General features: G+C 49.9%; 1 protein-coding gene across 1 annotated transcript; it reads right to left on the bottom strand.

Moving 5' to 3' along the window:
- Positions 1–998: 998 nt before the first annotated feature.
- Positions 999–15,768, bottom strand: LOC105094597 (keratin, type II cuticular Hb5). The gene is made up of 9 exons (XM_031462506.2): positions 15,294–15,768; positions 12,306–12,514; positions 10,770–10,830; positions 9,789–9,884; positions 8,876–9,040; positions 8,511–8,636; positions 5,052–5,272; positions 2,504–2,535; positions 999–1,815 (listed from the first exon to the last, which is right to left on the bottom strand). The coding sequence occupies exons 1-9, from the start codon at positions 15,714–15,716 to the stop codon at positions 1,664–1,666; spliced, it is 1,485 nt and encodes a 494-aa protein (XP_031318366.2). The 5' UTR covers positions 15,717–15,768; the 3' UTR covers positions 999–1,663.
- Between the last annotated feature and the right edge of the window lie 12,155 nt (positions 15,769–27,923).

The raw sequence follows: 27,923 nt of genomic DNA, 5'->3' as shown, positions 1-27,923 counted from the left end.
CTGAGGGGACTTTGAACTGACTTCCCTGGTGGGACTTCTCGGGGACTGTCAGTTCAGAAATAGGCCGGAGATAGAGTTCCACGGTCAACTGCCCCTGTCCAAGCCATCAGAGGAAGTGCCCTCCAACCAGAAGTCTCAGCTTTAATTCTGGATTCCCAGAATGTGTTAACTGCCCCATAATAAGATCTGTCCAAGGTTCCTGGAGAGCAGAGGCCATGGGGGAGATGTTTCTACAAATGCTTTCAGCAGGTTTGTTTATGTCACATTCCACCTCTTATCTCTGTCAGGCTAGTAAAGTAGGATCTGTTAGAACCCCTCGTCCAGGAGCATTCTGATGAGGCAAGATGCTTATTCTGAAGGAACAACTGAGACAAGGCAGCGGAAAGTATATGAACATTGGCATTCTCTAGACCTCAGTTTGGATCTTGGATTGGCTGTGTGATCTTAGGAAAGTGAATTAACGTCTCTGGGCCTTGATTGCCTTATCTGTAAAATGAAGATACTAATACAATAGCTGTGAGCAATGAATGAAACGTCAGACACTTAGCTGGTGCTTGTGAACACAGGCTTCCTTCTCCTCCTCTTCTCTGCCTTTGTCCCCACCCACTAGGCATGGGTGGCCCAGACTGGCCCTGACCTCTTGACAAAGTCAGAGGAGAAATGCAAAGAGATGAATCTGATCCTGTGAGAACAGGAGGGAAAGTCACCTCCACGGCCAGAATTACCTGACCTGCACACAAAAACCAGTGACTCTCAAACTTCAGTTCTTAGAGGAATCACCTGGGAGCTTGTTTCAACTCAGATTCATGGGCTCAACCCCTGAATTTTTGATTCAGTAGTTCTGGATGGAGCCCAGCATCTGCATATTTAACAAGCCGCCACCTCAACCCACCCCTCAGGGATCACGATGTAGGTGGTGGTCCACGGACCACACTCAGAGACACTTTGGGTGGGCTGGGAACATAAGGAGGGCGCGGGCATTAACTTGGTTACTAGAAGAGAACCTTTTGCCATGGACATTAAATCACGCACATCATAAGAGAAAAAGAATCCTACAGGAATCACCCAAATACAATAAAATTCCAAACCACCACCACCAAAAACCCAGGAACATTAGCCTCAGCCAATCCTGACATGTGCATAGTTGGGGGGTGCTCTGGGAACATCCAATCTCTTAGATCAAGTGAGGGATCTCCCAGAGTCCCAGTTCCACGTCCCCCGCTGCCCCCTCCACACTAAGGGGACATGCACAGCCCCTTGTCTGAGGCCAAGCGGAGGGTGTACCCACGCACTGCCATCCCCTACCTGGGTCCCCACCCACGGGGCCTAGCACATGGTCGGTACCTAGCAAATGTCTGCTAACCTGAAGTTAGTTGGGGAAAGAAAATAGCTAAGCAGTTTATATCATAAAGCCTTTATATCCTTTCCCCGACAACCAGAGGAGAGAAATCAACAGAGCTGGCAAGCATGCCAAATCCAGGGTTTGCACTCAAAGGGTAAATCGTAACTCCAATGAGAAGGAAACTGGAGAGTTATTTCTGGGTTCCCAGGAAGGGGCAATCCCTACACTGACATTTGAGCCTGAGAGAGAAAAGCTTTCCCCACACCCTACTTTCCACCCTCACCCCCGGCAGACCCCATCCGTCCAGAGTCCCACCCCCCACTATGCAAACCGCACAGATCTCGCACTGGAACAGGCCCCCACTACGGAGGGGGAGCAGAGGGCACTGCTGCTGGTGGCCACGCCACCCAGGCCACGAGGGACGATGGAACCGAGGTCCCCACAGACCACGCCACCTTGGGAACGGCTCACACCTGTAACAAGACACCGGGTCAGAATTCTCTTCCATGCCAGACGTGGTGTGACACAGAATTTTCTTGGCACCAATGATGAACTCTTCTCATGTGCTTAGGGACCCAGCGACATGATTTTCAACTACAGGAAAATCTAAACCCATTGCCGTCTTCCCCTTGAAGGAATGTGGTTAGCAAGTCAGACCTAACTCTACTTGACTAACCTTGAAATGTTGAAATCTTTAGGCAAAAACTGACTGATCACAGGAGAGGAATCATCTAGAAATATGGTTGCTAGAAAGGTGAAGGGAACAGGTAGACACCGAGGGCAGGGGCTGTATACACACTGGATTATTAAAGATGTAGGTTTAAGTGTTGCCTTCCATGGCCCCAGCTGATCAGAATATACATCTCGTGTTTTTTTCTTACAAAATATGCTACCACTTGAGAAGTATTCTGTGTCTTCTGACTTGGGCTACTTTTTACTCTTGCAGAACCGATCAGTGGGTCAGAATTTGTCACGGGCATAAGCTTAGGCTTCATGGATGTTCCAGAGGGGCCCAAATATTTGGGACCATCCGTTTCTCTCAGCTCCTAGCTCCCTCATTCAGTGCCCTGTGGACAGAGGCTCAGTCACAAATTAGATGCCACCTGATAGTAAGGCCACCGACACCCAGAGAACCACGCCCACACACCCCGCCAAACTTACAGATATTGACAGAGCCCACGCCTTCACACAACCTGTAAGGGAGAGGAGAGTAAGCAGTTAGAACCCAGTTCCTCTGCTCTCCAGGGAGTCCTGTTCTCCTCTGTCCTGGGAGAGGGGGTGGGGAAGAGGAGGGGTGGAGGCTGGTTGCAGAGGGCATCCGTGCTGGCACTGCTCCCTGGGACCCCCAAAGGACAGGGGGATGTTAGGTGGCAGGATCTAAAAGGCCACTTTATGCTCTGTTTGCTTCTCAGCCATGGAAACTTGGGGTACTGAAATGTAGGCGTGGAGTGGGGATGGGGTTACCCTCCCGGTCCCTCTGCTAAAAATTCCAGCAAAGCCAAAGAATAAGTGATGGGAGCAGCTACTGTCTAACTGGGTAGCACCTCTGGGTAGAAAACGGCTTGCCTAGCATCCAAACTGATCCATTTTTAATTGCATGATTTTAAATGCTACCCTAGACATACACTGGGCTTGGTACATTCAGAAGAAGGCTGGAGGATGTGGTGGTTAAGAACCTCGACCTGAGAGCCAGGCCAACCTGGGCTCAGATCCAGCTGAGCCACTTACTAAGTGGGGACCTTGAGCAAGTCACCTAACCTTGCCATGCCTCAGTTTCCTCAGCTAGAAAATGGGGACGATAATGTGGTTTCATAGGATTGTCATAAGCTCTGTGTGTAAAGGGCCTGCAAACAGAGCCTGACCCGCAGTAAATCCAGTGTAAGGGTTGCTGTTAACACTATAAACATCTCATTAGAATGAGACATTTATACCAGAACTTGCGCTCTTCATAAACTCCCTTTCTGTTCTATGTCTCCCCTTGTTAACTTCCAGCTTCAGTATTTTTCCTCCAGGCAAGCTTTACTCTCATTCATTCTGCCCAACTCAGAGCCCTTCCCCCCTCACACTTCTCAGGGGAAATACGCTTCCTGCTCACCTTGCTGCCACGTGAACCTGGCTTTGCCACAGCCTTGGTACTGTGCCCTTCTGGCAGATGCTAGCTGGTGCCCATCATGGTGCCTGTTAAGCCACAATGCTGGCAGCAGCTGCCTCTGAGTTGAGTGATTATGCCTGCTTTGGTTTTCTTATTTCTGTATTTTCTGCAATAAGCATGACTTGTGTAATCCAATTACACATGTTATATGCAAGAGGACAAGGTCTATTAAAAGGACAATGGCCACCATATGCAAAGCACAAAATGCTAAACCACTTTTTAAAATCTCATATGTCGGGGACAATGCATCATTCATTATATGGTGGAGATATTAACATCCTAATGATTATGATTGTAATGAAAGTTAAGTTTCACGGTGCAAATGCCAAGTGCCTCACTGAATGTTGGTGAGCAGGTTAGGGGCTTATGAGTGCAAAGGGGGAGACAGCTCTGGTGGCTTCACCCAAAGGCCTGCAGAAATGGACAAAGCAAAGTTCACCTGCTTTGGTCAGGCACGGTCAGCTGCCTCGGGAACTGCTCTTGACAGATTTCTATCACTAACCAGGTTAATAGGGAGCCTCTCCATGAGCGTAGTGCTGCCTGGCCATCCTGGGTAGAGATATTCTTATTCTGATAATAACCTGTTCCTCCTTGCACTTACTATGTTCCATTAACTCATTAAATCCTTGCAACAGCCTGAAGTGGTGAATTTTAGGATTATCTGTTTTACAGATTAGGATACTGAGGCATAGAGGTTCGAAGCTACTAAGTGTCCAGCTGGGGTTTGAACCCAGGTGCTCTGGCTCACAGCCCGTGACCTTAACCTCTATAGTCTACTCCCCGTCTAGTCTGCTCCCCCTCCCCTGTGGGACCCAGCTCAGAGGCAACAATGAGCAGCCACCTCAAGGCCAGACAGAGGCCCATGTACCGTGCGCATTGCTCCCTCCCATGCCAACTTCACCTGGCCCCGATTCTTGGCTCAAACTCTCAGTGCAGTCTGAAATGTCCTGTCCTTTTCCCGCCCCCTCAACTCTTCCACCTCTTCCCCTGAGAAGCCTCTGACAGCCTTCCTGGGACACTACGCCCAGTCACCTGGAGGATGGATTTGTGTCTGCCCCTGTCTTCCCTGCTGGGCAAGGATGCTGTGCTGTTCCTTTCTGTTCGCTGGTCCTGAACATCAGGCTATCCAGGTTGATAGGATCCCTCGTCTGTGTATCCCAAATCAAATGGCTTTAATGAATTTTCTGAATGATTCCAGCTTTCACAACCCACCGAGATGGGAATGTAGAAATACCCCCTCAGCCACCAGGTAAAGTAGCTGCCTTGGAATGAACTTCAGGTGCCGCTGGAGGGGCAGTGCAGGAGGAGAGAGATCACTGGAGTGCTAGCCAGCAGGCTGGCGTCATTCTAGCTTACCCACCAAATAGATGCGATTTTGGATAAGCTCTTCCCCTCTCTGAGCCTCAGTTTTCCTATCTGAGAAGTGGGGAAAGGCTGGACTCCAAGACCTCTAGAGTCTTTCCCAGTTTGAACGCTCTCTGCCTGGAGATGAGAGTCAGGGAGGCGCTATTCTAGCCCCGAGTGGAGATGTGAAGTGACTCTAAGCCCCGTCCTCACCGGCTCTCCTCGCCCTCCAGCAGCTTGCGGTAGGTGGCGATCTCCACGTCCAGGCCCAGCTTGGAGTTCATCACCTCCTGGTACTCCCTGAGCAGGCAGGCCATGTCCTGCTTGGCCTTCTGCAGGGCTTCCTCCAGCCCCGCCAGCTTGCAGTGGGCATCATTCAGGGCCGCCTTGCCCTGCTGCTCAGCCTGGGCCACGGCGGCCTCCAGCTTGCAGCGCTGCGGGGCAGAGAGGAGGGAAGGAGCTTGAGAAGGGCGCAGGCTATGGGAACCCTCAGGGGTCTCCCGTGGCCTTGGTCATCCTAGTTCACCTCTGTTCAAAATGGTCAACTTCTAAAATAACAAGAAGGGGAACTCACAGCCATCCTGGAGCGTTCTTCCTTCCTTTTTGTAACCAATTTTATTGCAAAACTCAAGTCCATGGTGAGCCATAAGAGGAAGGGAATGTTAGCACTAGAACAGGACTAATGCTAATATAATTTATGATATTATCACATATTTTTATACTGTTGTTAGTTTACAAGGCACTTTCACAGGTGTTGTCTTGTTTGACCTTGAAGTTACTCTTGAGTGCATCAGAACAGACATTGTTATTCCTATTATGCAGATGAAGAAATTGTGACTCAGAGAGGCTGTGACTTGCCCTGAGCTACCCGGTCAATTAATGCCAAGCCTAGTGGTTTTCAGAGGCCTTTGTACGGGGCCTCATTCTTTGGCCTGCAGGGGTCAGCATGCTGAGGGATGTTGCCTTTACAGCACCCACACACTAACACGGCTCCTCCTCTCTTCCCAACCTAAGAAAGTGTAAGGGACTCCTACGACTAAATAGAAAAATTAATAAAAATAAATTAACCCAATTTTTAAAAAGGGTTAAGGACTTCAATAGACATTTCTCCAGAGAAGACATATAAGTGACTAACAGGTATGTGAAAAAAATGTTCAACACCGCTAATCATAAGGAAATGCAAATTAAAACCACAATGAAAATCACCGCACATCTGTCAGGTTGGCTAAAATTTAAAGAAAAAAAAAAAAAACAGAGAGAGAGAGAGAGACAACATGCATTATCAAAGCTGTGAGAAATTGAGCCCCTGGCACACTGTTGGCGGGAATGCAAAATGGTGCAGCTGCTATGGAAAACCAGCGTGAAGATTCCTAAAAAACTTAAAAAATTGAACTACCATATGATCCTGCAATCCCACTTCTGAGTATTTATCCAAAAGAATTGAAAGCAGGATCTCAAAGAGATACAGCACTCACATATTCGTTGTAGCACTATTCACAATAGCCAAGATATGGAAACAACTTAAATGTCCATCAACGGATGGATAAAGAAATCGTAGCATATGTATACAACGGAATACTATTCAGCCTTAAAAAAGAAGGAAATTTTGCAATATGTGACAACATGGATGAACCTTGAGGATATTATGCTAAATGTAATAAGCCAGACACAGAAAGACAAACACTGCATGACTCTGCTTATATGACGTATATAAAATAGTCAAATTCATAGAATCAAAGAGTGGAATGGTGATTGCCAGGGGCTGGGAGGAGGAAATAGGGGATTACTAATCAATGGGCATAACATTTCGGCTAAACAGGATGAATAAGCTCAGAGAGTCACCGTGAAACACTGTGCCTAGAGTCAACAATAACGTATAGTACAGTTAAAACTTTGTTAAAAGGGTAGATCTCATGTTAAGTGTTCTCACTACAATGAAATAAGTATTTTTAAGAAGCATATCAGTATGCAAGGATAACTTCTAATTTTCTCCAATTTTACTTCTAGAAAATAAACCATTCTCATGTTCCATTACTTCAGCTCTTCGTAATAACAAATTACTTGTAACACATCTCGCAAAGTAGCTGAGAACAGCTACACAGAGAGGAGAGGACAGAATTTGAGCCAGGGGGATGTGGTAACTCAGTGTTATGATAGAGGTTGTACCACAAACCAGTGGGTAAAGGATGGATTATATAATACATTTTCTTATTATATGGAGACAATTTAATTAAACCCTACTCCCTGTATATACAAAAAAATAAAGCTCAGATGAGTTTAAAGACCTAAATGTGAAATGTAAAACTACAAAACTAGTAGAAGACAAAAATGTACGAGGAGACCTCTATGGCCTCAAACGTTCATAAGTCTTAGCCATTAAGGTAAGAACTGATGGATTTGGCCACATGCAGGTTAAAGATTTCTGTTCAATAAATGAAACCAGAGCAAAGCAAACAGACAAGTGACAGACTGAGAGAAGATTAATTGCAACATGTATTATTGATTAAAAAGTTATAATCTAGATAGAACGGACAAGGGAATACTGCAAATCACCAAGAAAAAAACAGAAATTACAGTAGCAAAATTGGCAGATAATATGAACAGGCAATTTTTAGAAAGGGAAATGCAAATGAGTAGTAAGTGAATGAGAAGACATTTGTTATAGTTAAGCCGGAAATGAAAATTAAAGTAACAGTTAGATGCTGCTGGCACCTATTAGATCCACAAGGGCTCAAAAGTCTGATAATAAATTAGCAAGTGCGGGAGCAGAAGCCCTCAGTTGCCGATAATGGGAGCACACACTGGCACGGTACTCCGAGGGTACTTACGGAAAGTAAATAAGTGACTATCTTACAACTCAACAGTTCCATTTCTTGCTTTATACTTCAAAACGTCTCTCATGCAGGTGCACGTGGAAATATACATAAAAATATATTAAAATGTTCATGCGACAACTGTTGTAGTAGCAAAGTCTTGGAGGCAACCTCAGTAAATATCCATCAATAGGGGAACGGATAGGAAACCATGCTTTATGAGTTTACAGAAGTCAATACAACAGAAATCATGAAACAGACCATCCATAGTGATACGAATGGATTTTAAAGACTTCCAGCTGGCAAAGGAAAGAATCAGAATGAGATGAGATTTATGGCATAATATCATTATGTAAACTTAAGACACTAAAAAGTTTATGCGAAGTTTATACATACGAAGTGTGTGTGTGTGTGTGTGTATGAAAGAGGGACTATATTAAGTACATGAGAATGAGTGCTGGGATGGAGGGGAATGGAATTGAAGACAAAAGACAGTTTTAAATGAGGGACGTGCAGATGTTGTTAGTGTGCCCTTGAACAGAGTGGCGTGTGACTAGTTCAGGTCTGTGCACCTCAAGTCCAACAAGAGAGGTGGGGAAAGAGAGAGAAAGCAGGACACAAACAGAACATCAGACCATAAGGTCTAAAGTGTGTTTAGAGGAGAAAAAGGGTGAAGGGATACAGAGGGAATGAGAGCAGTATTCAGAGAAGGTAGACAGACCAATTTGCTCCCTAAATGTCTTGAGCACTTTAACTACCTAGATGCAAGTAGTTAAAATACAAGCCTCTCCAAAGACAGCAGGAGCCCCTCAAGGCAGGAGGAAAGCAGAAAGAGGACCAGAAGCAGCAGCCAGCCGACCTGCTGCTTGGCGTTCTCCACCTCAGCCGTCAGCCTCTGGATCATTCGGTTCAGCTCGTTGATCTCCTCCTTGGTTCTGCGGAGGCTCTCGCCCTGCTGCGTCACTGTGGCCCTCATCTCCTCGCACTGCGGGGTGGTAGACAGACATGCAGAAACCGCCCATGATAGCGAGGTGGCTGGAGAGGGTGCTGGGATGTCGCTAAGGAGAGCCAGCCCCCTGTTCTTTTGGGATAGTCCCACCTCCTGCCCCTGCTCTGCTCGGACCTCCACCGTAGCCCCTCTGAGCACAGGGGTGCATTGCCGGGGGAAGCTCCAGGTTCCGGAGATCCTCCCTGCCCAGTGGGCAACCCGGCCCTCCAGCTCACCTTGGTTTGGTACCAGGACTCGGCTTCGGCCCGGCTGCGGCTGGCCACGTCATCATACTGAGCCTTGATCTCGGCCACAACCGAGTCCATGTTGAGCTCCCGGCTATTGTCCATCTTGACCACCACCGAGGTGTCAGAGATTTGTGACTGAAGGAGGCAGATTTCCTGTAGGAGACAACACCCAGTGTTCTCAGCTCCAAACCCCCTCCAATTCCCATCTCTGCGGGGATACCAAAAATCAGTCCTAACTCTGACTTCAGGAAGTAAATTACCAAAACTACAGGCAAGGCAGGAAATTTTTTTAAAGTGTCACTTTAAGAAGAAGAGTCTAGAATTTGAACCATGATCTGAAGGCAATAAATACGGTAGAATTCCAGTAGTGCCTGGATCAACAGAGATAGATTTCTATGGACAGAGACAAACTGGGTCACTCCACTTGGGGTCTGAACCATCCAGATCAGATGTGACTATTTATAAATCCAATCCACCAAATAACAGATAGGTTTAGAGTCTTGGGTTTTCTAATTGGGTTTTCACCTGAATTAATAAGCTATGATTTATATATAGATATAGATATATATTAGGCTATTTACTACTGCAGGATCCCTAATTCTGGAGGAATCAGAATATATCATATATACACCTATATCTGTACTGTCAAATCTCCACTTTCTATTAATAGGCAATGAATCAGAGTCAAATCATTATAAAGGAAGAGCATCACCCATTTCCATTTTAAAAGGATATCTGAACAAGAGAAAAATCTCCTCTGGTCACAAAAGGAAAAGATGTGGGGGCCCTCAAAGACTAAGAAATGCACAACGCTTCCTAGAACCAAGGAACCAGAGCTGAAAACCAAGGACACCCTCCTCTGCCCCTTCCCCCACCTGCTGTGAGATGGGGAGAGACTCACCTCATTGTAGAGGGACTGCAAGAAGCCCGTCTCCTCCTTCAGGGTCTCCACATTGGCCTCCAGATCGGCCTTGCGCAGGTAGGCACAGTCAATGTCCTAGTGGAGACACACAGGAGAGTGGGGCACAGGGGCGACTGGCGTCCCCGGACCTCTGCATTCTGTCGGGCGCCCTGAGGCCATCTCCTGGCCCACCCCTCTCCCACCACATAAGCATCAGTGGGACCACCTGGGATAGGAAGTGGAGAGAAGTCTGACCCCTACAGACTTCTTTCCGATTCCTCCAGAATTAGGGATCCTACAAAATTAAGTAGCCTAATAAGACAGTCCAAAATGTCAGGTTGCTGTTGCTAAGCCAAACTGGCCCACAGAGTGTGACCGTGTGGTGGCCACAGAGCCGGCGGAGGGAGTGGGGGGGCACCTCCCCAGCAGGTGGTCCTTGGTGCCCAGGTCAGGCACCACCCAACACCCAAGCAGCTGACTCTCCTGCCTGAGACCAAGGTCACACCTCTCCTGGCAGATTTTCTACCAGCCCTCTCTCCATTCCGTGATCACTAACAATTAAGGTGTCTGGTAAGCACAGTATTTTTTAAAGAGCATTAGCATGCACTTCAACACACCCATCTGAAACCAAAGGGAAATCATTAGCAGTTTTTTCCTCTGATTTTTTCATCGTCGGCACTTGCACTGAATGAGGGCCATAGTTCACAGTCACTAGCAAGTTGAGATCCAATACCACTCGATTCTGGGAGGTAACGTCCACAAGAGAGTGAAACTGATTGGAAGGTGACCATTTCAGCAAATTAGGGAGTTTACAAAAAGCCAAATAGCAGCATGATGAGGTCTCTTTTTAAGAAGCCTCCCTCTGCAAGGGGACTGGAGGGCCTGGCCACCACAACTGGACTGACACGAACTCGGTAAGATGCCCAGTCTCAGAGTACCCAGAAAGATTTACTTCCTCCCCGTGTGAAAAAAGCCACTCACCTTCTTCAGCACCACAAACTCACTCTCAGCCATGGCCTTGAGAGCCACCTCTTCTTCATACCTGAGGAGAGAGAGGATAGGTGGAGAGGCCCCCGGGAATGAGGGTCTTGGGCTGGCCAGCCAAGTCCTAAGTTTTCAAGGCTCCTGGGTCTTGCCCTCAAATTTCTGTGTGTCTTAAGAAAAGAGGCTTAGCCTCTCTGGACTTCTGTTTCTCAGCCACAAAGAACCCACCAAAACAACACTGATTATGGAGTCCAGGTTTCTGGTTTCTGATCCAAACTTAGGCTGAAGTCTCTGCAAAACTTCTTCATTTAATCTGGCTACATCCTGGGTTAACCTGCCTGGTGTGCGGTCAGGCACTCAGTAAATATATTTGTGAGGTGAATGAAAGACAGATACTCCAAGGGACCTTTCAACCCTAAAACTACAAAATGTAGAGCTCCGTGAGGCCACTCCATGACATTCCCTCCCCTCTCTCCCAACATCCAAAGCCTTGAAGTCATGGAAGCCACCCATCACGCCTGGACTGCTGGGGGCACTTCCACAGCCCTCCTCCACCAGCCGGGCCTGTTCTCTTGCTCTTGCCTGTGAGGTCTTGTCCCTGGAGCAGCCCCGCCCCAGCATGACAAGGAGGACTAGGGTTTCCAGAGCATGGTTTTCACAACTTTTTAATAACAAGGTAATTGGGGCTACTATAAACTCTGAGCTCTATAATTACCGGCCCTCACACCCCCAGAGTAGGAGACGGACCTTGACGCCTGCAAACAAAATTGTGTCTGTATTTGCATCCCCCCGGGGGAAGTGAAACCCCATTGTTGGGTCCATCTGGATGTTAAAATCTGCTTTTCCAAGACCAGAATACAATTTCTTCCAAGTAGAATTACCAGGACTGATTACGTCAAAATCACCCTTCATTCTGTGCACACCTACCAGGTAAAGGAGGAGTTACTAGTGAACCAGCGAGTTTAAACTAGGTAACAGCCAGGCTAAACAAGCCAAGTTAAAACAAAGATTTCCATGGGCCTTTGAATTACAGAGCCTTGCAGAACAAGAGCCCAGTGATTTATCTGCAGAGCAAATGAAAGAATTCTCGAAGTTGACCAGATACCTTGAATGGCATCAGCCAGATCATCTTCAAGATATCTCCCCAGGGACATCTCCTCGCCGCCCATCCTAGTGCTGACTGCTTTCAAGTTCTACTCTACAGCCCTGCTCATCTCCATCTTTCTGCTTCATTTGTTCCTCTCTCTTGATCCCTGGGTCAGTCAGTGCCCTAGTTGTGTGACCCGCCTCTCGCAGAATGTAAGTTCTTCGCTGCAAATCTTTCCCCAGTTCCCAGAATGAGGCTGCAAGAGCTGGGAGCTGAGACAAGATGAAGCAGGCTGATAAAGCTGAACCGTCTTGTAGGTAGCCTGGGATGACCCTGAATTTCAAAAAAGTCCATCTCCATCTCCATCTCCATCTCCAGGAAAGTTGTGTGAACCCAGCCAAGACCCACCCCACACCCATAACCACTCCTGGCCTGGCCACACTCACTTCTTTTTGTAGCCCTCCAGCACCTCCTGCACGTGGTTGAGCTCCGAGGCCAGCCTCCCGCTGTCGGCCTCCACGCACTCGGCCTCCCGCCGCAGCGTCTGGATGTAGCCGTCGAACAGCGGCTCCAGGTTGCTCTGGCAGCACTCGCGGTTCTGGTAGAACTGCAGCTTGGTCTCCAGCAGCTTGTTCTGCTGCTCCAGGAAGCGCACCTGCCACCCAGGGTAGGAGAAAGAGACTCAGGAGTAGCCCGGGGAGGTGCTCAGTCCCCCAGAGCTCTCGCTGCCCTTGGAGATGACTTTTGATCTTCAGCAGCCCGTGATCTTCCCCCAAGAAGCCAAATTATTTGGCCAAGTCAGAAAATTCAGGTCACAGTTGTTCTCCAAAGAACTTCCCCTCATCCCATCCCATTTCCCAGGAAGAGGACGCAATTTATTTGTGATTTATTTATTCTGCACAGAATGCTGTAACATCTGTTCCTGCAAAAAATATCCCAGACCATGTGTGATAGGCTGAAAATGGCCCTTCAAAGATGTCCATATCCCAATCCCTGAAACCTGTGAATATGTCACGGTACCTGGCAAAAAGGACCTTGCCGGTGGAATTAAGGTTATGGACCCAAAGATCAGGAGATTATCCTGAATTACCCAGGTGGCCCCACCATAGCCACGTGGGCCTTTTAAAGTGGAATAAGACAGAAGAGTGAAAGATGCTGGGAAGCAGGACTAGAGGAGGGATTTGAAACCTGAGACACGCTGAACCACTAGCACCTTTGAAGATGGAGGGAGAAGGGGCCGTGAGGCAAGGAATGCAGTGGCCTCCAGAAGCAGAGGCCAACCCCTGGCAGCCAGCCAGCAAGGAAACAGAGACACCAGTCCTCCAGTCACATGGAACTCAATTCTGTCCAAAGCCTTCATGCCCCTGCAAGTAGGTCTCCCCTAGGGCTTCCGAAGGAAATGCAGCCCTGCTGACACCTTAATTTCAGCCTCATGAGATAATATATTTGGGTTGTTTTAAACTGCCAAGTTTGGGAGCATTTTTATGGCAGTGATTTTAACATGCACCCGCCATGACTCTTCCTCACTCTCACCCTGGGGAGAGGAAGCCCTGGAGGGGGACTCTGGACCAGGAATTTGGAGATTTCTCATTGCCTAACTCTGCCACTCACCAGTCCACTGGGCCTCTATCTGTCTGAGCCTCACTGTAAACTGAGGCAGTGAGAATACGTCGGCAATGGAACGCTGGCAGCCCCCCAGGCCCTATCTGGCCCACCGGCATGTTTTATTTGGCCTGCACACTGTTTTATAAAAATTTGATTCATTGCCAATATTTAATAAGTGAGTGATTTCAGGCAAGAATCTGGATTTCCCTGACCCAGACAAACCAGCAGGTTGGGCAACATTGGGCGGTATGTGGAGGTGAGTCTCAGCAGCGCCACCTCTCGGCAGGCAGGCCTCTCCGCTTGGCTGCATTGGCAGCACGCAGTTGCCAGCCCGAAAGTAGTCAGTCTTCTCTCAAGCCCTAAATTTCTGGTATAGAACAGCTCTCAACTGCCTGTGCTTGTGGAAAAAGGAATCAAAACCCTTATTATTGAAAAGGCATTGTCCTTGGGCTTCCAAACCCTCTGGCTCACCTGCTCTGCACGCTTGAACCCACCACAGCAACGTGGTTTGCAACCTGGAGTTCATCCTAAAGGAAGGATGCTGGAACAAGGTGGGCGGCTGTCTGCACCCCTAGGGGAAGAAAAGCCAGCCGGTGCAGCGGTGTGAGTCTCTCTCCAGACTGGAAATGACTCCTCACAACAGAGGGGGCGGGCGGCATCCCTGGTGATGCCCAAAAGGCCACGTGCAACGACTCCTTCAAGTCTGCATGCTCAGGGCCCTCACCATGCTGTTGAGCAAATTAGAAACAGATGCCGCCTCCAAGTAGATGCAGCCCCCCTGCCAGGGCACACAGCCCAGTGAGCAGAGCATGGGCTGGATTTCAACCTCCCCCGTCCCTTGGTAGGTGTCCCTGTGTAATGAATGATGCACGTGATCCTAAGCCCAGCGTCATTTTGCCGATGGAAGGGAAGAGTGGATTGGACAGCAAGCAGCATGTTAGGAGGGATGTCCAGCGCCTTGGCTTGCCAGGTGTGCCTATTCCCACTGGTGATGTTTGTCTGGGAACAAAGCTTCCACCACCCCCACCCCCGTCACCCTGGTGTGTGCCTTATTATGAAGTTCCTGGGTGGGGATGTGCACACCGTTTAGCTCTGGGAGGTGAGCCCTTCCTCCAGTGGACCTCGGTGGCTGTCTTGCCCCAGAGATCAGACTGCGGGCTCTCAGGAGGGCCATCACTGGGTCAGAGGAAGCCAGGGCTAGGTACCCCACCAGAAGGCAGGCTCAGAGACTGCAACATCAGAAAAGTGCAGTTCGACAGCCCCTCCACGACGCTCTTCTTAAGTTTCTCATCTTGTGGTCTTTAATCCGTGTAAATGTTGAGTTGGGGGAGGGCATCTGGGCCAGAAGTCCTGGAAATTCTCAGCTTTCCCATGACATCCCCCAGCCAGGGAGGAACAGGACAGGAGCTTCTGGCTCCTCCTTATTCCAGCTACCCTGTCCACACAGGGGACACTGAGGGTGGCAGCATCTCCTCCAGGAGGGGTCAGACACCAGCCTAAGCAGAGATGCCCATCCTACCCACCCCCCTCACTGCGTGATGGCTGAGATCCAGGAGATGGGGCCATAGACACACACTGCACTCTTGCTGGGCTGGGTAAGCCTCAGCAATAAATCTTCCTGTTCTGTCTGGTGGTTTCACATCCAGCACTACTTTTGAGTCTCATGGCAACATTTGAAAACCATGCCCCTGATTCAGCCATGTTCCCAGGGCCACGTGCTAATTGGTAGCCAGGCGGGACTCCAAGAATCTGAACCCAGCTCATCACTGGGTTCCAAGTCCCTTGCCCCTTCCTAAGCCACAGCCCCAGGGAACAACCCAGAGACCCACCTTGTCGATGAAGACGGCGAACCTGTTGTTGAGGCTCTTGATCTGCTCCTTCTCCTCGTGCTTCACGCACTGCGCATTGGGGTCGATCTCCAGGTTGAGGGGCGCCAGGAGGCTCTCGTTGACCGACACGGTGGTGATGCAGGGTGGTCTGGGGCCACAGAGGCCCCCTGCCCGGTAGCCAAAGCTGCTCCCACTGAGGAGGGGCCGCACACAACTCACCGCGATTCGCGGGGACCCCGTCGCACACAGGCTCCGGCTGCCAAAGCCCCCGAGATGCCTGTAGCCTGGTCGCCCAGGACTGACCCTGAGGAAAGCCAGGCCACTGGCAAAGCTGTGACCCCCAGGCTTGGGCACAACGGCTGAGCAGGAGCTGAAGTTCTGGACCCCATAGCCGGAGCTGACACGGTAGGAACGGCTCGCCATGGCTCAGCTCAGCAGACCAGTGCCGGGAACGCAGATGTGGGAAGACCAAAGGACACCGGGGCCCACGTTGGAGATCGCTAACACGCCTGCCTTTTATCAGGCAGATGATAGGCCGCCCGACAACATAAAAGGCAGGAGAAAGTTATTAGTGCCATTTATGAGCGTGGGAATCTCCCGCAAGGCAGGCAGTGAGGAAAGCTGGAACTTGCCTCCTTTAATAGGCGTAATGAGGAGACCCCCACATCACAATAAACCTGCCCCTGCCCTCTCAACCCCACAGGCCTAGACACATCTGCGGAGCCCCTGATTCCCCCACAGCCCCGTGAGCAGACCTGAGAGCATCATCCCACAGAGGCAAGTGGAGGCTTGGGCCAGCACAGTCCTGAGACTCGAAGGGTCCGTGTCCCGCTAAGGTCTCCGGGCCCGTCCTTTTAGGCAGAGCATACCTTTCCCCCTAAGGCTGCAGGGGCGCCTGGCGCATCCCTCAGGGTGAGCATGCATGAATGGTCATCTTCAAGCCTTTCCCTGCTGTTGCTGAAGGTGCCGGACATCCCGCTGCTGGGATGCTGTTGGTTGTCCAACCGCTCTTCCCTTCCATCAGCGCAAGAAAGCTGACCGCGGAGTCACACAGGTCATTCACTGCAAAACTGCATTCCGTATTAAAATGGATTTATCAGAGCTACTACTGCCCCCTTGATTCAGAAATCACGCCTTATCTACTTCTCTACTCCTCGTGGCACCCAGCATGTATTAGGCCCTCAGGAAGCATTGCTTGAATTGAATATACTGACACAGGAGGGAACAGCCAGTAGGTGGAGAGGTTCTCCATCTCCTGCATGAACACTGATTGACTTCACTGTGGGCCAAGCCTGGGAGCCAGCCTGGAGGAGGTGCCTTCATTCTCGGGCAAGTGCTCAAGTCCCACCAGAGCAAGATCTTGATCTAGATGTTGAGGGAAATAAGGAGAGTGAACAGAGTTTGCCTTGAAGAACCTGGACCTCATGGGGAGGCCAGACAGAGGCAGGAAAGATCGGTGGCAAGAGAAAAAAAGATGATTGATCAGGCAACAGGAGTCCTCCTGGCTTTCCGAGGAGGGCCGCCTACTCAGGGCTGGCTGGGTTCACAAAGGAGGTACAAGCCAAGGCAGGTCCTAGAGGATGGTCAGATTTGGCAGAGAACAGAAGCGGGGATGCCAGGCAGAGCCACTATGCAAGCCTGACACCGAAAGAAATTGCCCAGTGCTTGAGCTCCCTCCAGAAACCAAGGCCCTTGGCCAGTGCTGCTCACCCCCTGCCTCCTACCCCACCTTCCAAGATGCCACACAGCCCAGAAGATGGGGACAGAAATGGGGAAAAGTGCCTGCCTTTTTGATAGAGTGCCGTTGGCAGCCCCAGCTACTGTGATGCCAAACCCCCAGGTCCCCAGGCCCTTAAGCAATGCTCTCATTATAGGAATCTGCACACAAAGCCGAGAACAATAAATAATCTTCCAGAGCATCCTCTTCAGGAAACAGGCTCGGGTAGGGAGCATTAGAAAAGAGCCAAAGTAAGGGGGGCTTTCTGCTCGCGCGCGCGCGCTCTCTCTCTCTCTCTCTCTCATACACACACACACACACACACACACACGCATACAGCTCATAGCAGGAAACACAGAGGACAGAATCCCACTCCACGTGGGGAGTTTAGGGATCAATCAGAGGGAACAGGACCCCCAAGAACACCGGTGTAAGACAAGGGCTTTGTCTCTGCATCTGGAAGACTGGGCTCCAAGGATGAACCAAGTCACGGGGTGGGATGAGGAGACCCCTGCGAACTGAATTCCTGCGGTTACTCCAGGCTTACTCCAGGCTTTTGCTCTCGTGGCCACAGAAACACAGCTCCACACTAATCCTAACTGGTGGGGAAAAGAGTTGCATGAGCCGGAAGGCGAGGCAGCTCCTCCGTGCAGATTCACTGAGCAAGGAAAGCGAAATAAAAACTGGAATTCAAAAACTGATGCTCTGGAAGGGGCCTGTCTCATGCTGGTCTCTTTCTTTCATTCAACAAGTTTTTACTGAAGAACTACTTTGTGCCGGGCACCATTCTCTGAGCTTGGGACACACATGTGAAAAAAACACACGAAGTTGTATACTTTTGTGGGTTTCCATTCCAGTGGGAGAGATCAACAATAGACATATAAATGAATAAATTATACATCAGATGGTGATACGTGTTATGGAAAGAAGAAATAGAACAGGACAAGGAGAATCAGGAGAGCTGGGAGAGAGCTGGGGTCCAATTCTAGCTGGGTGGTCAGAGTGGGCTGCGTCGAGAAGGTGACATGGAGCAAAGATGCTGAAGAGGGGAGGGGATGAGCCACGTGGACAGAGAAAAGAGCCAGAGTGGCTGCCTCAGGTGCAAACAGGTCTGGTGTGTTTTTAGCAACAAAAGTAAGTTCCCAGTGTGGACGAATCCGAGAGCTACATGGAGGGAGGGCTCCATGCCCATCATGGGGAACAGTAGGCATGTGAGGACTTCAGCTCCCATCGAGGGCAGGGCAAAGCTTGGGGGCTTGATGCAGAGAATGGACGTGAGCTGACGTGTTAAATGATGGGACGGCTGCCTGGAAAGCAGACTGCCAGGGAGGCAGTGGTGAAAGGAGGGAGAAGGGTCAGTGGGTCCTGCAGGAAGCGGGGGGAGATGGCAGAGGCTCGTGCCTAGGGAGTGTGGAAGTGGCCAGCTTTGGGTGGAATGTGAAGAAAGGACCAACCAGATTTCTTAATAGATTGGATTCAGGATGTAAAACAAGGTAAGGAGTCAAGGATGTCTCCGCATTTCGTGTTAGGTAAACAGCCCACTCAGGCAGGACCCTGGGTCTCCTAAGTCCCACACCAAGCTGGCTGACTGTCCCGAGGAAGCCTGACGTGACAGCCAGGGGCACGGGCAGAGACTGGGAGTCCTCAGCTGTCACTATTCCTGGTTTAATGACAAGCACTCAGCACGTCCCCCACATGCACAAGGGTGACAACTGGCACGTAACACCTCCGCAAAAAGCTTTCCAACTGAGCATCTGGTGTAAAGAAAACTCCGCTTCCCTGGAGGTCTTACGTAAAGCCATCTCGCCAAGCAAGGCAAGTTTTGCATCAGGAATGAGCAAAAAAGGCCATAGAGTGGCGGAGAGCGTGTCAGCTGCCCTTCCGTGAGCAGCATGACTCACTGAGCCCCAGTCCCAGTCCTGCCCGGGCTTGTCGAGGAAACACAGTGAGACAGCCATCAAGGGACTCAGCACAGCGAGCACCAAGCACTGCACACTCCAAAAACGATCGCCTTGCTGTTACCTCCCCCTGGGGTCCCACAGGCATCTCAAGCCAACGTGTACTAGGAGACAGCACAGGCAGTGGGTCCTTCAGCGCGGGGACGAGTTACTCCACGCGTCACGCTCCCTCTGGTGTGCTACACAAAGCTGGGGTTGGTGTGCAGGTCTCATTAAATGTGACTGTGAAACAGTGTCACGCTCAGGTGCTGTACCAAGGGACATGGTCCCTCTTCTGCTGGCTGATGTGAAACCAGGCAGCGCCACATCAGGGAGAGAGCGCTGGCCTCACAGCAGGAGCTGGTGTCTCTGGCTCCATCTCAGCCTTGAGCTGACCGTGGGCAGGAGGCCGGCCACTCACCCTCTCTCTGAGCCGTTCACTGCTCTGTGAGACGGACTACACAATGGCCTCTGTGACCCTGAGCTACTGGGTCAGCCTCACATCACATCTGATGCATGTCAGTGCCACAGAATCAGTAAGAGATTTTAGGAAAGTTTCCATACGTGCAGAAGTTTGGAGTCAAACTTAAGTATTTAAAGTTTTACTGTAACACCGCTTTTGCTTACCATTCCAGATCAACCTGCCTTCAGATTAGATCCCCGCTTCTAAGACAGTTTCAAGCTAAGTGAGACATTCTGAGACAGGGAGAGGACAGGCAGCCCCACGCAGAGTAAGAACCTGGGACCACGACAAGAAGGGCAGGGACACAGTTCCATCCCAGGCAGGTGGGAGGCAGGAGCAGAGCTTCTGGGGCGTGGGGTTATCAGAAGAGCATCACATTAGTGAGGAAGAAGGTGGGGGATCGGGACAACATTTCTGAGTCCTCTGCATCTGATGGGAAAGCGAGACACAGGCTTTTCTATGGTCAAGTAGCCACGAAAAAGCCATGAGGCAGACATACAATAAACCAAGGTAGCCATCATGGTGGTGAAGAGCTAGTGAGTTTTTCCTGTCATCCCAGAATGGCAGCCAGGTCCCAAGGCTGAGCACAAAAGGATGCCAGTCCCTTTCCAAGTTCCAAGAGAGCTACACATCAGACCCAGCCACCACTCCTCACAGTCACAGGCCCCAAAAATGGTCTGGAAGGACGGCTGACATGGAAGGGTCACAGTTTTGCCAGGGCGCAGCAGCGTGGAGGGCAAGATGTGGTGAAGTCTTGCAAGGCAGCACCAGTGTTGGGAGACCTCGTGGGATTCAACCTTCAGACAACAGCCTCGTGGGGCCACCACCCAATTTTAGAGGTGGCCACGGAGCCTGCCCCTCCCCCCACCAGCTGTCACCTAGGCAGAGCCCTGCTCTACGATGCTTCCCCCTGATGCAACACATGCTGAAAATCTCCAAAAAGAAGGTGGAGGTGGGTGATGAGAAGACCCAGCCCTACCTAGCCAAGCTGTTAGAGCCATAACCAGTTAACCAGTCTAGCCTGGCATCAGGAAGAGGTAGTTTAGGCTTGGGGAGAAAGAAGGGGTTTGAGCAGAACTTAAAACTGAAATTTTACAATGAATTTAAAATGTCTTAAATTCTGGAATAAGATGATTTTATTTTTTTAACATTTTTTATTGATTTATAATCATTTTACAATGTTGTGTCAAATTCCAGTGTAGAGCATAATTTTTTAATTATACATGAACATATATATATTCATTGTCACATTCCTTTCTCTGTGAGCTACCATAAGAATAAGATGATTTTAATAATCAAGAGTGGTTGCAGATTATGGAATCCAGTCAAGATGTCTGTTCCAGTAACTACGGCTGTGTAATAAACCACCCCAAAATTAACAGGTTTAAAAACCAATATTTGTTTTACTTGTGAATCTGTGAGTTGGGCAATGGTCAGCAGAGACAGCTCATTTTTCTGTCTCAAGGAGCTCCTGGATGCTCAGGCAGCATCCACAGACACAGGTGTCCAGAGCGGTGACCACCCTTGTTCTCTGCTACTCAGACCACATGGGAGGAAGGGTCCCCAGTCTCAGCCCCCTTGCTGCTTCCGGTGCTGGCCAAGACAGCACCTGCCTGGGTATCAAAGACTCCTGGGATCCTGACAGCCAGCCCTGGGAGGAGTCCTGAAGAAGAGGAGGTTTGGTGTCTGTCTTGCTGGGGGAGAGGGGAGGGGACGTGTCAGGCAGCTGTACCCTCATGCACTGAGTAAGGAGGATAGGGCTGATGCCGGGGGATGCTGAAAGAGGTGAGAACACCAGTGGGCTGAAGTGACAGGGGACTCAGCTCTGGGCTCCACCTAAGGGCCACTTCCAGGGCTGTCCAACCTGGTCCATGAGACTGGGAGGCAGTTAGCTGCCTGGAGGGTGCAGTGGGACGCAGTCGAGAGTTTCAATTCCAACAACTCAGAAGGCTGGCCAGAGAAGGAGAAATTTCAAGAGTCAAACAGGAAGAAAACTTGATCCAGAAACACTTATCATTACCCCTTTCCTGTCTAGTTCTAGGACCTCATCCCACTGCATCACACCTGCCTAACGTGCAACCCATTTCACAGACCAAAACCCTGAGCTCTGTGGCTCCAACAAGAACATGGGGCTGTGTGAGTCACTGCTCTGGGACAGATCCCTGGAAGAGAAGATGCTCCTGGACTGGCAGGCTCACCATGCTCCCTCACTAGAGGGCACACTAGCCTGGCTGCTGAAGGCACCCAGGGCCATGATGGGGAAAGCCCTTTTCTTCCAGGAAGCCTGCCCAGGTTGATGGACACAAAGTGTGGCTTCCCTGGCTCTTCCCAGGCTGGATTTGTCACTATCCCAGCAGCTTCCATTAGAGTGCTCAGCACCCCAACATGTTGACTTCCTAACAGGTCTTACATACCAGGCTTTCCTCCTCCCATCCTTCCTTTGCCTTGACAGTTTCAGCTCCCTAAAAGTCTGCTTCCGAGACACATCTATCCAGGCATCCACGGCTCAGCAGCAGATGTCTGAAGGCTCTTCAGCCCAGTCCTCCAGCTGACCCCAAGGAAGCGCTCTAACTCATCTCCTAGGTCCTTCCCACATTCTTTGCTTTATTTCTGGTTTTTCTTTTGGACTTCCTGGGCAGAGAGCTGAGTCCTTCACCCTCTCCAGTTCTTGGAACCTTGTCCTCAACAGCCCACTGAAGCCCCTTCTCTGTTTTATTGATCTGTTTCCCCCATTTCTCATCCATCCTCTCATTGTCCGCACCAAAGGCATCCACTGAAGTGCATGTGACATCATCCCCAGACACGTACTCATCCATGTAAAATAAGCAGCAGTGCTTTCGGGGGGGGCGTCTGTTTTATTTACGTAAACAGTATGGTTTTGACATTGTTTAATTCAACGCTATGTGGTCTGTAGGTACATCAACTTCTTGCTTTCAACTTCCATAATACACCTTTATCATCTTGTGTGCCACCTCGGCTGCTTCCCACTTCCTTCCGCTGCAGATAATGCCACCATGAGTCGTCTTGTCCTTGCATGAGAACCGCTCTCAGATATGGGGCTGGACTCCTCTCAGGAGTGGGGTTGCTGGGTCATATAGAGTTTACACATGCCTAAATCCACTGCAGAGTGCTACATTGCTTTCCGGAACGCCTGCACCGGCCCTCATTCCCACCTCCAGTACACCAGGGTCCCCGTCCTCTCAACTCTCCACCCATAGTTGGCAGCACCCACTTTCTAATCCTTGCCATTCTGATGGTAGAAAGCTGCCTCGTGGCTCTGGTCTGCATCTTCTCGGGACTGACGAGAGCATCCTCTCCTTACGCACGTGTTAGCTGCTCGTCTTTCCCATGGGGGGACTGTCCGTGCAGACATTGCCTAACATCGCACCAGGCTTCCTGTCTTTCACTTGTTGTTCTGTAGGAACTCCTTACGTGTTGTAGTTATTAAGCTTTTCCCAGGCTATCAAGTGTCTGTTAACTTTTTCTCCATAGTCTTTCATCGAACTGGAATTCTTAATTTTGATGTGATCATGTCAATCTTTTTTACCTTGTGGTTTTGATTTTTAAGGTTTGCTTAAGAAGCCTTTCCCCACCCCTAGGTTGCAATGATATTCTCTGACATAGTCTTCTGTTTGTTTTACACTCTCATTTTTCATGTCCAGGACTTGCATTCATCGAGGTCTCCCACGGCATATGGTACAAGCTGGAATCCAGCCCTACGTTTCCCATATAGTGAGTCTATTTTTACTCATCTCACCAGCTGAATAAATAGCCCTTTGCTTTTTGCCACCTTCATCAAATACCAAGTTTCCCTTACATTAAAGGGCCTGTTTTGAGCTCTCTCCTCTGTTCCAGTGGTCTGTCCACTTGCATCTGAACAGATACCCGACTTTTTTTTTATTACCATGGCTCTCAAATCCTCACACATCCTCTGTGCTTTCCTTGTCACAACTGACTTTACTGTAATTAGCCTTTATTCTTTTGTATAAATATTAGATTGATTTTATCCAGTCCCTCAAAAGAAACTCAGCTGGAATTTTTATTGGGTTTGCATTGTGCTTATAAATTAATTTAGAGGAAACTGATATCTTTAAACATTAGGTCAAATTATTTCTGAATATGATATGATTTTACTTAGATTTTCTTGTTATTTTTTTAACAGTAGAGTTTTACATAGTCTTCCAAAAAGATTGTATGACTATCTTGTTATATCGCAACTACTCCACTGTCTTTATCACTCTTAGGGATGGTAATTTTATTTTTCTATTTATTTTCTAATTGATTGTCACTGATATAGAAAAACACTTTCAATTTTTGTAAGCTGACCTTGTAACTAGCAGCACTGCTCAACTCATCCTATTATTTCTAGAGTTTATTGATTGATTTTTGTTGGGTTTTCTATGTAGCTAATCCCATTGTCTACAAATAATGCCCATCCTATCTCTTTTAATACTTGCACATATTTATTTCCTTAGCCAGGAATTCCAGTATGTCAAGCATGGCATTGAGAACAGGCGTCCTTGACCTGTTCCCAGTCTTCACTGGGATGTGCCTGAAGTTCACCCTTCAGGTGTGACACCCTCTAAGAGCCACCAGCGCTCATCCGCTGCCCTTTGAATATTTCTGTGTTTTCCTGCCATCCTCCACCTGGCAGTGCCTCCACCCTTCCAACTTTCTCAGGCCCTTCCTGTCCTTCAAAGCCCAGCTTAATTCCAACTTTCCCCACATAGCCTTCCTGATTACACCAGCCCGCAGTAAGCTCCTCCCTCAACCCCTGAAACAGACAAGACGCACTCCATCAGGTAACTGACAGTCAATCATGAACTGCCTTAAAAAACTATTGTATCTACTCCCCGTTTAACTTGTGCCTATTTACAAATCTACCCGTCTAAGCATACAGCTCCTGGAGGACAGAGATGTGTGCTAAACTCCTCCTCAGCCCCTGCAACACATAGTACCTGTTGAATAGACAAGTTGTGGAGTATGTGAAGGTGCCACGTTTTATCAGTTCCAGCCCGTTGGCCTCAGTGTGTTGCAAGTTCAAGACCAGCTGGTGCAACTGGAGGCGGCAAAGTTGCAGAGGAAAGCAGGCAAAGGCACGGCAGTCCCCGTCCTGGGCAGCAGGCAGTGCGGGCTCAGCCTCGGGGCGCTTTCACACAGACCACTTCGTTTCATCCTCACGGAGGCCCAGGAGGCCAACATTCTCGTCTTCAAATTACACATGAAGAAACAAAGGCACAGAGATGGACTAACTTGTCATGCAGCTAGCCAGAATCAGAAATGGGATTTGCATCCACATTTCCTGACTCTCAAATCCTCTGCTTCACCACAGCAGCTTCCTTGATTCCATGGCCAGACAGGCAGCAGACAGGCACACCACAGGCCAGGACAGTCCTCTTGAACCCAGTGATTCTACCTCCAGTCACTTATTTTAAAGAAATTTGTAGAGATGTGCACAGAGATATATTTAGGGGTGTCCATTGCAGAGTTGTTTATCAGAAATCCATGAAGAAGGGACAAAATTTTAAAAGACCCGTAGATATTAAGGCAAGAAGAAGTGACAAAAAGTCAGAGTATCCGCAGGTCAGAAGCCAGGCAGACAGGCAGGTGATCACCAGAAAACACAGTTATGAGCAAGGCCTGGTGGTGCTGGCAAGCCCAGGGAGGAGGGCAGGAGTGAAAGGACCAGAGCTACAGGGCTGTCTCTGCAGGCAGCAGGGGCGGGCCAGCCCCGAGGCCGCCCCAGCCGGGCCAGCTGTGTGAAGGGCAGGCCCAGGGCCCAGGCCTTGTCGACTGAACCAGCCTGGGGCTTGATCCCAGCCTTTATAGCCTGTGGTGAGGGCAGGAACGAGTCTAGCCCGAAACCCAGGTGGAAGGAAGCAGCCTGGCAGGTGGCTACTGTCCCTTTGTCAACCTCCTGTCTGTGTCTGTTTTCATGGGACTCACTTGGTCTCATATTTCTTTGTTCTGGGCCATTGATAAATAGGTGCTCTAATTAAAGCTTTTTTTTTTGAGGTGGCCACAATTGCCTTGTAAAGGTGCTGGGCTGTTTCCTGCTCATGCAAGGATGACACTTCACAGCCTGTGCTCACTGTCCCTTTGCAAAGTCCTGCAGCGTAAAACAGACCAGTCACCTAGTCGGTATGCAGTGGGTGGGGGTGGCCCCTCCCGCCTCCAGGCACTCACTTAATCCTCTCAGCTACAGTAAGGGACCTGGGGAAACGTAATTTGTCTCAGGTCACAAAGCTAATAAGTGGCCATTTAATCTCCAGAGTCCTCGCTATCATCATCTCCCATCAAGACAGGAGTCTGCGGGCACTAGTGGCGCCTCCAATCCAAAGAGGCTGGTGTGACCACACAGAGACCCTCAGTGGAGGGTCCAACTTGATACCAAGCCCGCTGGGTTGAGACAGATGAGCGATCAAAGGACAGAGATGCCAATCATCATCATGGTCACAGAGAAATGCTTCGTGGAAGACCCGCCACCTTGCCTCCCTCAGCATTTGATCAAGAATTCATCTCACATAACCATTGGATATGCAATGAGAACCTTCCTGAGGCCCACCAGTTCCAGCTGAGACAAGAGGAGAGAAACATCTGGTTCTCTCTTGGCAGATGTTGGACCCAGCCAAAGCTGAGCTTGAAAGTACCAACCAGCCACACCTTCCACAGAAGCGCTCCAAAATCCTGCAGGCCATTCAGCTGGAATCAGCCAACTTTGAGCCCCCAGGCCTCGCCTCTCTGTGTGTCTCTCACACCAGAAGCCCCTATCCCATAGCCCACCCCAGACGCAAGAGTCTGTGGAAATCTATCCACAGGGCTCAGGAGGAGGGGCTGGTAAGGTCCTTTCTTTAGGATGCACGTGGGCATTGCCCAGTCCCCTGACATCTCCACAGCCCTCTCATCCCCTGACCTTCTGGAAAAGATGGGCCCTCCCTCCCCCTGGGACATAATTGGCCCACTCGCCCCAAGAGGCAGTGGGAAGGGCAAAAGGTGAGGCTCTGGGAGGATGCGTGAAGGGCTATTTTTAGCCCAGCCTGAGTCAGCATTTGGTTGCAGCCAGTCAGGAAACAGGTTGAACAGAGGAGTCATCTTCAAGTACAAGGGCGGTTAAGAGACATGTGCTTGGAAAGGTTTATGGGCTCAAATCTTGGGGTTAGGGGAGCCTCCTGGCTTGGTCCCACTGTCCATCTATCAAAGCCATCAGTGGTCCAAGCCCAAAGTGGGGAGGGGCAAACTAAGGGAGCTTGGCTCTCGGGACACCCACATGAGCCCCCACCTCTGCTCACCCCACGGGTCCTCTGCCAGGAGGAAGTGACACCATTTCAGGACCCTGGTGGCCTCCCCCACCTCCAGCACTGATCATCCTTCTCTGGGGGTGTGTACACACCAGTGGTCATCACTCATCTTCCCTGCTGGGAGCCCACAGGACTCCCATCCCCCACATCAGGCCCCGACTCAGTCCGAGCATCGAGGGCCCATCTGTGGCTTCTCCCCTTTCTCCCACTGGGCAAGTACCCGGGGACCTGCCATCCTCACCTATCTCCAAATACCTCAGGTCTCTGCTGGATTCCCAGGACCAAGGAATTGTCTAGAGCAGAGTTGGCACCTGACTAGAGTGTACTGAATAACTGAGGGGATGAGTGATGACATAGCCTAGTGTCCAAATCAGAGCGGGACTCTTTACTCATCTCCCACCAACCTGTCCGCACCCTACCCCAGCCCTCCTTAAACCCACCTCCAAGAAGCCTTCCCCGATTAATCCCTGCAGCCCTGGGGTCTTCCACATCCACTCCTGTTCCCTAGCGCATCAGCAGTGATGCCTATAACTCTGAAGAATGGCCCTGGTTCTCTCCTGAACTCTCTGACTCGTTTCTCTCATGTTCCAGTGGGTGCCCCATGGCTCCTGTCTTCTGAAGAATACCCAAAATGCAGGGGCCATGCTCCCTCCCAAATCTCTCCTCCTACCCCCATCTCTGACTAAGCTCTGCATAGGAACAGGTCAGGGGAAGCTTATATGGACAGTGAAGAAAGGGACATGCTTTGAGAGCTAGAGAAAAAGGTAAAGAAGCCCAGAACAAGAGATTGTTTGGGACACAGCCCCCTCGTTGGGACAGGCCAGCCACTCTACCCTTGAGGCCAAGTCATAGTTTCAGGGCCCATAGCCCACCCATCACCTATGCCCCTTCCAGAAAAGGATTTGGAGAGCAAGCTGCACCCAGGTCCCTGTGCCCATTCCCTGAACTTGTAGCATGGAGTCCAGCTAGATGCTTCCAGGAGGTCTGCACTTCCAGGAGCAATGGGAGGGGGAGAGGCAATAAGGAAGCTCGTAAAGGGCTTTGAAGATGAAACAGGTCGTTGGCCAGGATTGTTGACACAGCTCCACTGGATAGGCAAGTGGTTTGGCTCTTAAGAGGCCGGGGTGATGCCAAGCCAATAAAATGCAGCTATTGTCTCTTTGCTGCCCCTTTTACTGCCAGCTGCCCTGGTGCATAAAAGGGCCTGCCACAGCC

This window comes from Camelus dromedarius, chromosome 11 (genome assembly GCF_036321535.1).
Source record: "Camelus dromedarius isolate mCamDro1 chromosome 11, mCamDro1.pat, whole genome shotgun sequence".
NCBI classification, from domain to species: Eukaryota; Metazoa; Chordata; class Mammalia; order Artiodactyla; family Camelidae; genus Camelus; species Camelus dromedarius.
The sequence above is the reverse complement of the archived record's forward strand: the minus strand, read 5'-3'. Positions and strand labels throughout refer to the sequence as shown.

What these genes read in the sequence shown, in the direction of transcription:
- LOC105094597 (XM_031462506.2), bottom strand. Translation starts at nt 15,716, where the DNA reads ATGGCGAGCCGTTCCTACCGTGTCAGCTCCGGCTATGGGGTCCAGAAC. An exon ending in TGGAGAACGCCAAGCAGCAG is followed by an intron (nt 5,273 to 8,510) that starts GTCGGCTGGCTG and finishes TCTGCCCCGCAG; the next exon opens with CGCTGCAAGCTGGAGGCCGC. An exon ending in CTGGAGGGCGAGGAGAGCCG is followed by an intron (nt 2,536 to 5,051) that starts GTGAGGACGGGG and finishes TCTCCCTTACAG; the next exon opens with GTTGTGTGAAGGCGTGGGCT.